At 35.7% G+C, this 12,767-nt stretch overlaps 1 protein-coding gene across 5 annotated transcripts in view; it reads left to right on the top strand.

Annotated features, from left to right (window-relative positions):
- Positions 1–286: 286 nt before the first annotated feature.
- The window catches only part of LOC101742896 (protein NDRG3), a 91,712-nt gene continuing 79,231 nt past the window's right edge, over positions 287–12,767 (top strand). For 2 of the 5 annotated variants that reach the window (XM_062668454.1, XM_062668461.1), the window contains exons 1-4: positions 287–460; positions 575–749; positions 878–1,076; positions 1,620–1,700. In XM_062668454.1, coding sequence (XP_062524438.1) covers positions 895–1,076; positions 1,620–1,700 — 263 coding nt within the window. In that variant the 5' untranslated portion in view covers positions 287–460; positions 575–749; positions 878–894. Of the gene's footprint in view, positions 465–574; positions 750–877; positions 1,077–1,619; positions 1,701–12,767 lie in introns of those variants that run through there. The other 3 variants (XM_062668458.1, XM_021350435.3, XM_012693572.4) reach the window with 3 other exon arrangements.

Below are 12,767 nucleotides of genomic sequence, written 5' to 3'. Positions count from 1 at the left end.
TGCTATCTTTTAAAGATGCTAGGGTATCAAAGGTACAGTGAAAGAAAGTCAATTGACACGTAACTTAACAGACAAGAGCAGCGGTCAGATGTACGCGTTCTTAAGCTTTTGTACAGATATTGTGTAGTAACTTTTTATATGCGGTCTATTTTAGGCTATTAATTTCTTTGAAGCTTAATATGGTTAATTAATTTCGTAAATTATGTTTTTAATGTTCTTTTGTCATTAGTCTCTGTAAAAGAACTACGTTTAGCTGGTAATCCTAAAAATGACACTGCTTAATGTCAGCTGTCAGATGTCAAAACGAAGCAAATGCTGAAATTGGTGAATTCCGTTTTCTAGCGACTTACATGCTTATGAAATTAAAATGCTCTAAATAGTTAAATTAAACATAAATTATTTTCAAGAGCAACACCTGGAGTACTTTAAATGGTATACTTTGAGATGGAAACTGTTTCAGGCAGGTACTAAAACAACGTTTAAATGTAAAGTTTCGAGCGCTCATTTGATGATTCGTAACTTCCCGGCATTTAAATTGAATAATAGAGGTGTTGAAATACGCATGCGCTTCCAGTTTGTCGCGAAGTGAGCCTAGTTTCGGTTTTGCACGAGCTTCTCAAGTGCGAGGCCGGCTGATTACTTTGATGTCGGCCGCAGAAGCAGGTGCACTGGTGCTCACAGTATCTTCAGTGAATTAAAACATTCGTCTAACTCTTTAAAAAAATATTTGCTCCGACGGGCGCCCTTCAGTAAGTAATACATTACATTTTTTAAACTTATGTTATTAGTTTTTCACAATTTAAATTGTTTTGTAACTTCACTGCTTTGCTCAAAAACTTACTTTTAAATTTTAAACTAACTGCATGTGTTTATGTAGCGTTGTATTAAGTTGGCATGTCTCGAAGTTTGCTGAATGGTGCTTATTATGTGGTGTTGGATGAAGTATACAGAGATACAACTGTGCCAATAAAAAAGAAAAATATTAAGAAAATTCTACAGTTTCGTGCAGCTGTTAGGAAAAGGCTTACTCCACTTTTTGCCAAGCGCTTGTCTCAATTTGTTGGAGTTTTAAATGAGTGAGTACTACTTTTATTTTGCCACAGCTAAGTAAAATCAAAGCCACTTCTGTTTATCTATTTATTTATGTTTCATTTTTATTAATCTTTTTTATATTCTATAAGTATTTAATAATTAGTGTAATTTTAGAACACTTCATTAGCTTTACAGTGCTTTAAAAATATGCAAATATAGTTAATAGCAGTATTTGTTACATTTTTTTAATAAGTTACATACATATTGCCTCTATATAATAATAATACAGAAATGCATCAGAATGCATTTGCTTGACTTTATTTAAACTCATTAAATTTGCTTAATAATTGATGTCAACAAAATTTTATGTAAAAATATCTCTACCAACCCTTTTTTTTTTTCAAGTAAAAATTTTAACTGAACTGAAATATTTTGTGTCCCGAATAGTAAATGTAGCATAGCATATGTGTAAATTCTGAATTCAGTTGTTCAACCTACATAAATTGTAATTCATCATAATAAGATAGATCAATATATAAAGTTTAATAAATAATAATAAAAAAATAATACTTTGGCACTGATTATAGGCAAAAGGCTATAACTCAACCAGACAAAGAAAAATCCATGAAAATGCCATCGAACAATGCCGAAGAAACTGCTCTGCTTGGGTAAGTGATCTAGACATTTCAATGAGATAAGAAAGGCACAGTAATGCATTTTTAATGGAAATTCCTGCATATTCATTCAGCATCTATGGCACACCAATATCTTTATAGCATAGCATTTATTACAAATCGACTTATTCATCAGACACAAATGTGAATAACACACTACTACTATATAGTATACTTGGGTAATAATCTTTTAAAGTTAGATTATAGTGGAAAAGTAATATAGTAATTTTTACACTACACCTGAAATTTGCCATGAAAAACATAGTTTATCACTCGAACCACGAGATTTTCGCATCACGGATGGTGTTGCACCAACTTTGGTACTGTTATTTATTGCGGTACGCAAATGGAAACTAAAAAAAAAAAAAAAAAATGTTACTATGCGTTACTAAATCATTATAGGCACATAAGACATGACCATTTAAAAAAAAAAAGATCAACTAATATTTTTTTGTGTAAAGCAATAAAGTATTATGTACGCACTAGGTTGTTTTATTCACGACGCTCTATAAAACTATGTTTTACGCTTCACAACATTATTCATCGAAAATTCATAATTCACAAAAAAATAATAAACGTATTTACGAGTATTACAAAAATACATTAAAGAAAGCATCAGTGTTGATGAATTAATTTAAAAATATTCACTTTAAAATAATAAATATTATAGGCTTGATGCTGAAGAAAAATTTCGAAAAACGGAAACTCACAAACACGTCATTTGATTATTAAAATACTACTTTAACCTACGTATACACAAAAATAATGAAATATGTTAAATGCTCTAGATAAATTGTCTCGCTGACTTTATTAAGAGAGTATGTTATTGTTAGATATCGATGTATGTTAATGAACTCGCTGCTCTTGTAAATGGTAAACGTTAAGCTGCTAATCTTGTTAGTATCCTTACGTAGCAGGTAAACGCTACTCCGTGTTATTTATTATAAAACACATTCGATATTATTATAAGAAACAGTGTAATGATCATCGTGTAACGAGTTTCTGTAGCTTTTACTGGTGGTAGGACCACTTGTGAGTCCGCGCGGGTAGGTACCACCACCCTGCCTCCTTCTGCCGTGAAGCAGTGATGCGTTTCGGTTTGAAGGGTGGGGCAGCCGTTGTAACTATACTGAGACCTTAGAACTTAAATATCTCAAGGTGGGTGGCGCATTTACGCTGTAGATGTCTATTGGCTCCAGTAAACATTAACATTAGGTGGGCTGTAAGCTCGTCCACCCATCGCAATAAAAAAAAAGTGAAGCTGAAAAAAAAATGAAATTTAAAGATACTATTTATGCTCATATAACACGACTCTTTTATAGTTTAATCTCCTTATTTTATACAATACTACGGTAATCCGCTTTACTGTAAGTAGAGATAGTTGTGTGCAAAACATCGATTTCAGAAAACTGCTCGCGCGTCTTCTATCTTATGTCGATCGTGCCATGAGAGAAACCTTCACTGGAGTCTCAATATAACTGTACTAAGATAATATATCGAAATCGGATGAAGGATTTAGGAACGCAAACATACAAATTCGGCTGTCCCCTACCACGAAACAAACGAAAAATGTTAGAAATAAAAGAACATAGAAGATAATATATTATCCCTGAAATAGCAAGTAAAATGCAGTTTCCTGTTTTGCTGTTTATTTAATACTTATTTCAATACCCAAATTGGTATTAAATCATTTTTTCACTGTCAAATATTGGTTAGTTTCATCCAATGTGACCGTGTAATCTCGCCATAAACGTGGTGAATGTATTCAATTTTATCGTTTGAATTAGATATGTGTCGTTCGCGAACGAATGAGTCAAACGACCCGGGTCTCAAATTCCGCGCGAACGATAGGGTCACTTAAAAAAATATGAGTCGTTCACTAAATCGACTCGTTTAACACAAAACCTACGAATCAGAAGAAAAGAACCATACGAGTACGACGGCCATTCGGGTCATTTCGGGTTGCCGCGTCTCGCCCCGCGCCCGTCTCGCTTAGTCGTTCGTTCGACTGAACGGGTCGTACGAACCGGATCATTTTGTCAACAGGTCAGTACTGATCTGAATCTCTAAAATTGAACGAACGACACATATCTAGTTTGAATGTGTTTGTACTCGAAATGGTTTGCAAAATAAATTTGCACATGTGTATAGGTACTACTGTCTGTTCTACATGTAACGTGTGTTCAAGGTCGTTCCGTAAAAGCAGGCCTGAGACTCGCAAGTCGTGATAGGAATTAGGGTGTTACGTTATAAATAACATGTGGTTCCTACTACGAACCGAAGATGAGTTGTAGCAACAGACGTGATCGGTTTCGCCTATTACCCGTTTATTATATGAGTAATATCTGACTACCCTCTTACGAAATTCGCTTTTTCAGATTAAAGTCTAAAGGTCATTAAAACACTGCTAGACAGCGTGAATCGGGTACTTAAAAATATACATTGCGATGTTGCTTGGGGGCGGGCCTTGTTATCGCAGAACATTTATTACAGAGTAATGGGCTTGAAAACGTTCTTGGATATATCTCTACTTATGTTCTCGTGCAAATGCGTGTGGGACGTTCGATTAAATCTACCCATTTCTTGTTTAATGGTGAATATTAAAATAACAATTTATTTCACATAAAATTCACTCTAGTGCTGTAGAGTATGTTTATATCAGTTTGTAGTAGGATTTAATATATTGTGCTGTATAATAAATATTATGAAAAATACTAGTGGTAGGACCTCTTGTGAATCCGCGCGGGTAGGCCTGCCACCGCCCTGCCTATTTCTGCCGTGAAGCAGTAATGCGTGTCGGTTTGAAGGGTGGGGCAGCCGTTGTAACTATGCTGAGATCTTAGAACTTATATCTCAAGATGGGTGGCGCATTTACGTTGTAGATGTCTATGGGCTCCAGTAACCACTTAACACCAGGTGGGCTGTGAGCTCGTCCATCTAAGCAATTAAAAAAAAAACAATATTACTCGTTCTTGTTTATTCTTTTCTTTTTTCGTAGTAAGAAAAAGCATAGCGTGGATATGATTAGAATATGTTTATGTCCAATGGAAGAATGTGTGTAAAAAAACGACGCTACCGAAATACGACCGAGTAGCTCGCATTGGGAAACAAATTTTATTGCAAATATCCTCCCTCGGTCTCGTTCCCAGCAAAAGTAGACTTTCACTCGTTACAAATGAACGACAGTTCGAAATACTTTCTGAAGTTTGAACTAAATGGAATTCACAGGCAAACTAACGCCTTGTCAGCTACGGAAACTTAAATAGCATTTTCCAACTGAATCACTAAGTTTTGATGGAAAATTTAGGTTTTAATTACGATCAATTTATATTTTAATTCGTATACCAAAGTCTTAAATTGATGGTTTATCTTTTCAGCATAAACGTGTTACTTAGCTTAGAAAAAACTATTTCAGTTAAAAACATTTTAATGTATTTAGGAAACAACATTTAAGATTTATGTACCTTTATATTTAAATTTACAATAGCACTCGTCAGCATTTCTCAGAGAACTGTTGATTGACAGTAATCGTGTATTGGAAATTTTTTAAATTATATAATTTCTACTCATTCATACTGCCTAGGTTTAATCGAGTGCTTACATTTCCTTCCACCTTCTTGCTAAATGTTTTTTAGAGTTATGAACTCCTATTAATTACCATCAAACTAGCGCTTAAAAATTAGTTGGATAAATTTTTAGTTTATCGTTTATAAGGTAAAAGCTATAAGCTAAGTTTACGTTTATGGCATTGCCTAAATGCTGAACTAGGGCTTAAGCAACTCACGTTGCAACTCAGTTATCACTAACTTCCGTCCATGAGAACCTGGATTAGCCTCTTAGGATACCAGCAAATAGATAGGAGGATAGGGGTAACATATTGAGATTAAAAAAAAAAAATTTTTTTTAATACACTGCGATTCATAATCCCTTCGTTTCTGTGTTTTTAAGCAACGCAAGGCATACCTTTACGCGTTCGTCGGGATTGCGATCGTTCCGTTTTTGCGGCACCCACTTATGCAGTGTTTTTACTTCGCCAATTTGACGCAAATAGACCAATATTTTGTTATTCTTGGTGTTGAAAGGTGTCAGCGGTAGATTGAGTATCGTCAACTTCCACTGTCGACTTTCATTCAATGTTTTTGACTTTAGAATTCGGTTATTAATTTTTTAGATCAGAATTGACATATCGAAATCGATCAAACCACGTCTATGGATCAAACCAATAACGAATCGTGCGTTCGTTTGTAATGCTCACTCAGTACACGTCATTAATGTCGTGAGCCCGTTTGTGCGGTAATGCTACCGCGACGGATTCGTATTCCATAACTAAATATAAACACGTACTTTTATCGCGTTAATATCGATGAAAAAGATAAAAATGTAGTCGAAAACAAAACACTCATTAATAAACAAATGGCTGAATTTAAAAATAGAATTCCATATTTTTTAAATGAAAATTCATTTCGGTCAGTATTGTAACAACTTCATAAATAAAGACCTATTATTGAATAATCATAATGGTTACGGAGAAAATATTATATTGCAGTATCTTAAAATTGTATAATTATTTCAAAAATGTTTGCCATGCTTCAATCTTACGGCTACCCCAACAGAGTTGGATAAAATATTCCCCTAAGCTAAGCGTAGCCAGAATTGCCAGACATAAAGAAATTAACGTTTTATATCTCTAAGAGACAGACAAGTTATATCTTATATAGTATATCTTATATGTCATAAATATGTACTTTACAATTTTTATTTTTAGTTTCATGGACGGCACAAAATTTTCATTATTGTTATGTTCTACAATATCTATATTCTATTAATTTTATTATCCGTCTCGAATTGAATAGATTATTTAAAGTATGTATTATTATTAAACACGTCTTTCCTTCGTAAATGTATATTGACAACTACCGCTTAATCGTAAAGTTAAATGAGACGTTCTTAGGTTCAAAATCGCAAAACAGAATATATAATAGAGTCTTATAATATTATATTTTCCAACTATAACATGCCAACATATACTAAACCAAGAGTTTAATATGATCTAAGTTGGTTTTTTTTCGGGCTGGTGGCCGAACCTCCTTCGAGCGCGGGGACCTCGCTAATGTTGGGAGCAGACCGCGGGCCCAAGGAGTTTTAGGGCCCTACCGCACTAAAATACTCCCCTGCACTCGCGGCGTCACCCCGAGGACGCCTGACCGACGGGTCGTCGAGGCGATAGTCGACGACCAACGATGCCGTACTCCGTCGTACGGCGGCCCTACCAGGCCGCCCGGGATATGCCGCTGGTGTTCCGGGATACCCCGCTGGGTTAGAACCAGCCTGCTGGGTCGGAACGCGATACACAGCCGACCGGGTTGCTCTTCCACAGTATGTTCGGCGACGACAGCGACGACGACAATGTGGACCGCAGCCGCCTACGCGTCGTCCCGTCCTGGTGCTAGCGCGCTAGAGTGACGGTAGCGTGTGGCGCAGCCTCAACCCCCTCAGGTCGCACCGTGACCGGTTACCGGGAGGAAACTGCTAAATCACTGGGGCCGGAGCTGAACGAACGCCCACCTCCGACTCCAGGCTCGGCGGCGGCGGCACGACGCTCGAAGGAAGAAGTGCTCCGCCATGTCCTTGTTATAGCTACTGCAGTGGTGGTACTTCGGCGTCGGCTCCCTCCGGGCGACGAGGTGCAGGTAGCGATCGAATCAGCCGTGTCCAGTGAGCACCTGCGTGGCTCGGAAGGTGAGACGTCCTCGGTCGCGATTCACCCAGTCCGAGAGGACCGGCCGAATCGCCTCGAGGGTCCGTCGCCCGTAGGCCGGATCCGCCAGGCGGCGAGACCACGCCTCGAGCACGGCGAGACTGAGAACCAAGTAGCTGGACTAACTTAGATGTCGATTGAAATGCTGGTATAACCCGACTATCAGTAGTATCCTTTGATCTCAAAGATCACGAAGCTATTAATTTCATGTCAAAAGACTCATCCGCACAAAGGGAGACTATGAAACGTTAACCCTAATATCATTTCAACCCGATGTAGGAATATATATTACCATTTATTGTAGAGACTTGAGTTGAACGACATGCATGCAAGTGTACTTCATCATGTTTCACTTTCGAGGCCCCTTTGAACAGGTAATTTGCCTAGGCATCAAAGATGAGCAACAGGTTTTATATGCTAAGTTACCTTTTGACAGATATAGTCCGGATAAAGATAAGATGCACTTCAGATACATTTATTATCTTTTTATTGCCCTTGTAGGCAGACGAGTTTACGACCCACCTAATGGTGAGTGGCTACCTTCGCTCATGGACATTAGCAAAGCCAGGGGTAGAGTCAAGCCGCTGCTTATTGCAAAATCTCAAATCTATTGAACAAGCTACCCACTGAATCAAATATTTACTATACAAAGCCTCGCAAGGTACGTTACACATAATCTAATTAAAGTTGTTCTTTCCAAACTCCTTATAAAATATGAATACATTTCCAGCCATTTACTTCATTTATTTTACAAGAACGAACAAACAAATAGAAAAGCTCCTATTTAACGTTTGAAAAATATTGTAATGTTCACTTGAGATTCTTATTACAAGCCATATTGAATAGTTTCATTTATAGTTTTAATAATAACTCGTTTTAATAAAAGATGATTATATTCAACAAGCTCCCCATTAAAAACGAATTATGAAATTGTAACAAACTGCAAGTTGAAAGGCCCTCTGAACTTTAATTTTTAATTTTTATTGTCAAGGATAACAAACTATAAAAGTACACCAATAACAAAACCATCTAAAATAAAAGTTGACGGTTACTAAGTAAGTTACAACCATAATACAATTACTAAACTTGTGGAATATTAAGGAGGTACATTTCAGTCATAGCTTGTTAATACCAGCCCTGAGACATGAAGTCTAATTATTGTGTTATCATTTGGTTGGTCTATCTATGGTCAATTCTATGGTTCAGTTAGAGTGTCACACATCAGTAGCTACCCATTAGAGGAAGCAGGTTGCCGTTGCCGAAATCAGCCTGGAGAATGCATCGCCTTTGCTGGTTAGATTATCGCTTATATTGCCCACGAATGACGTCACACAGTTAAGATATGTACTTAAAGTTAGTGAAGCAACGTTGAAAAAAGAACCTTTTCCCTATTTTAAAGCAAGATTATTAAGCAGAATAATAAGTTAATAACTTAAATATCTTCACAAACATTGTCTCCAAAGAAATGTAAGCAGATTAAAAAAAATTTCCTACTTTTATTTCTTAAAATATGTCTGTCAACCATTCGCATTTATTTATTACTTTGTTTTGGACCAAGAATGCGCAATATGAATGTTTCATTTGTGTATGTATTTCTGTGGCACTTCGGATTTTCTCAAGTCATACTCGTCATGTATAACCAACATACATAATTTAATGTCAAAGACGCCTTTCCCATGAAACAGAGGGTGGCTTTTAGTGGGCTGTGTTTCTAGGCCGTGGCTACCAGAGTACCGGATATGACGAATCTTGACGAACAAAAGAAAACGCAAATTATTTTTCATTTATTTGTATTTAGATTAAATTGATTCGTAACAATTAGCATAAGATTTCAGAAAAGGAATTTGACTTATTATCAAGAATCCTGGAAATTTGTGCTAGTAATTGATATTTTTACGGCTTGCACCGTTAAGTAACCAAATTTTTATTACTGCATATTAAGTTAATTTTATTGTAATGCCAAAAACGAAAATAACATGAAAACGTTAGAATCCTAAGAATACAATAATGAAACGGATGTATGTAACGTTAGTTATAAAGCGATATCGTTCAACAACTATTAATTCTAAAATAATTAGAACTTATAATTTAAAAAGAAATTTAAATTTTTAATTTATAAAACTAACATAGGTTCTTAGTAGTCGCGCGTTGTAGATTCGTCCGTTACCACTAAAATGAAATTGTTCGAAAGGTCGAAATTAATGTAACGAAGAAAAAAAGCGAGATTAAACCGTAAAAGTAAATTTAATTAAATCTAGTAATGATCATTAGACTTTTTTTCTGAAAAAGTCCAATATTTGGTGATTTGTTCTTATACTGAGATTTAATTACCGAAGCGCCTCAAAAATAAAAGCTTAGTGAGTGAGCTCAAAATAAGTTGCTAATCTTCACGAAGTGTGGTTTTAATGTAAATGCAAATGCTTGAGACGCAGCTGATAATATTAGTTGATGTGCACAATAAGAAGTAAAGTATAGAGGCGAATGGTTCAACTCGTACTTGGTACACTTGTTCCCAAATTGAAAGTGACGTTGTAGTAGGTCTCCACTGTTGGCGGCCTGCCAAGACGCTGGGTCGATTGTACCCCGCGTGTGGGGAGGGCATCTGGAGAAACGGAATCGACCGGCTCCTATTTCAACATATTTTTAATACCGTTTACTTTCCATTCTTCATATTCCTTTGAGGCATTCTCGTTTTGTTTAAAACTACTTATAAATTTGTGAAAAAATATCGGCATTGCGTCAAACTCTCAAAAACACACTCCTTGGTTCTCGGTGTTCATCGATAACCGATATTCGCAGGGATGTCTGCTGGACTGTTTTCAATAATACCGTATACACTGCTTGAAAATATGGCTATGTTTAATTTTGCGGTTAAAAGACAAGAAATCATTTTTTTTTACATTGATTTATTTTTCTGCTACCAAACAAGTTCTATGGTTTAACCTGAATCACTAATAAGTTCTAATATGAATCACTTGTTTTACACCCACCAACCAATTGAGTTCTGTTGGTAATGAAGTATTCTCATACGAACTAGTGGAACGTATTGCCTTCGACCCATTAGTTGACGCAATGTATAAAGGTACGCCGGGGGACATCGCGGCCTCATTTCGCTCCTAATCCAATTAAAAGAAATACTTAGATAATTTGATTCGCAGAGTTAGGTATTCATATAATGTAATTGTAATGTAATATAATAAGATAAATTGCATAGTAAAATGAATGTAAACGTTCAACGTACATAAATCTAATTTATGTAATATCTCTTGAGTATTCAGGCGGTTTCTTTACAGTCCAAGTTACTCGGCAAACAAAAGCTTTATTATATTCATTTCCACAGCCCCCCTGTTCCGCGCTTAATTGGCTTCGAAACGTGTTTTATTAATTAACATGAACTTAAGGTTTTGGGTATGGAATAATGAATATTGCTCATAGATATATCTGGAAGAAAAAAAAAACAATAAAAATCTAGAATAATTGTGTAGAATTCCGTTATTAGCGTACTTAAAGAAAGTTTTGTAATTATTGTGGGTTATTTAGGCCTATTCTATTCAGTTCTCGTAGGCTTACTTTATGCGTTCGCGGAACATTTCTTTGAAAAGAACGCCTGCTGCAAACAATGGGAAAGTGGGGCGTTATTAGTGCAATCCTTTCATTAAAAAAAAAAAATGGTTGGCGTAAAGCGCTTCTAGCTGTTTTTACTAATATTAGCTCTAAAGGTGTTTTGAAAAAGTAATTATTGTTGCCAGGTGCTTCTGTAGTCGTTTTGATTACTGTATCTGTGTACGTGTTTCTAGTTTTTTTAAAATACTGAATGGAAAGTCTAGAATAGTCTAGATTAAGAAGCCAAATTACAGTTGCGTGAGGTGAATGATGAACTTTTAACTTAAATACGGAACTCTCAGCAGATTTTCAGTGTCATGCCAGGTGCTTCTGTAGTCGTTTTGATTACTGTATCTGTGTACGTGTTTCTAGTTTTTTTTAAAATACTGAATGGAAAGTCTAGAATAGTCTAGATTAAGAAGCCAAATTACAGTTGCGTGAGGTGAATGATGAACTTTTAACTTAAATAATAGTCTCAGCAGATTTTAAGTGTCATCAAAAAGTAACACTGTTGTCAATATCGAAATATATATAAATTCCATTAATGTTACAAATAATATTTTCTGTTTTGTGCACAAAATTGAACTAAATATTCAAAACATAAATAATAATTCAAATATAAATACTTCGGTTTTGAGAGTAAACATTCCGAAATGTATTAAATATTCAGAGCACTAGAAAAGGCCTAGAATTTTTCAATCATTTACGATTCAACAGCCATTATGTAGTTGACGGACGGAAGTTCTGGCTTTGAAACGTGCAGATTAATTTTCGAGGAACTAGATGGAGATTTTACGACGGATTGAATGTTTTGAACAATTTTAATAAATAAATAGCCTATAAATAAGTATTGCAAAAATAAAAATGTTCACTCGTTAATAATTTTAATTAATGGTTACTGGAGCCCATAGACATCCACAACGTAAATGCGCCACCCACCTTGAGATATAAGTTCTAAGGTCTCAAGTATAATTACAACGGCTGCTCCACCCTTCAAACCGAAACGCATTACTGCTTCACGGCAAAAATAGGCAGGGTGGTGGTACCCACCCGCGCGGACTCACAAGAGGTCCTGCCACCAGTAGGAGAATTCTCAAATTGTAATAAGCTATGATGGTTTCCAGAAAGGCATTTTGAGTCGTTCGTTTCAAATAATCACCGTTACCATTGAATGGAAGCTTTTGTCTCGAATGTGAATATAATAAAAATTGCAATTCAAAATGTTTCAACTTTAAATGGAATATAACACAGCAGTGACTTTAACTATGCATTTAAATACATTTCTAGAAATTCAAGAGCGTTCGTCTTTGTCTTCGTTTGCAGTGGGCGAGAACTGTGACTCGTGAAGCTCTTTATATTATTTCAGCGCCATGTATTCATTTACGAAAACTTAACGATTTGATTAGGGGAAACTTAAATAGCTAGATTTTTCCATTGGTTCTATTCTGTTTTATTTTAATCAAAGGGTTTGGGAAAGCAAACTTATTTTACTCTACAATGACAAAAGAAAAAAATCTAATACCTAAATCTTATACCTTTAAACGAGCAATTCTTGTATATATATATGTATATATAATCTGAATCTCGGAAACTGCTCCAACGATTTTCATAAAATTTAGTATATAGAAGATTTGGGGGGTGATAAATCGATCTAGCTACGATTTTTTTTCTGACAATGTTGTTTTATTCGCGTTTTCAAT

This window comes from Bombyx mori, chromosome 1, assembly GCF_030269925.1.
Source record: "Bombyx mori chromosome 1, ASM3026992v2".
Taxonomy (NCBI): domain Eukaryota; kingdom Metazoa; phylum Arthropoda; class Insecta; order Lepidoptera; family Bombycidae; genus Bombyx; species Bombyx mori.
The sequence above is the reverse complement of the archived record's forward strand: the minus strand, read 5'-3'. Positions and strand labels throughout refer to the sequence as shown.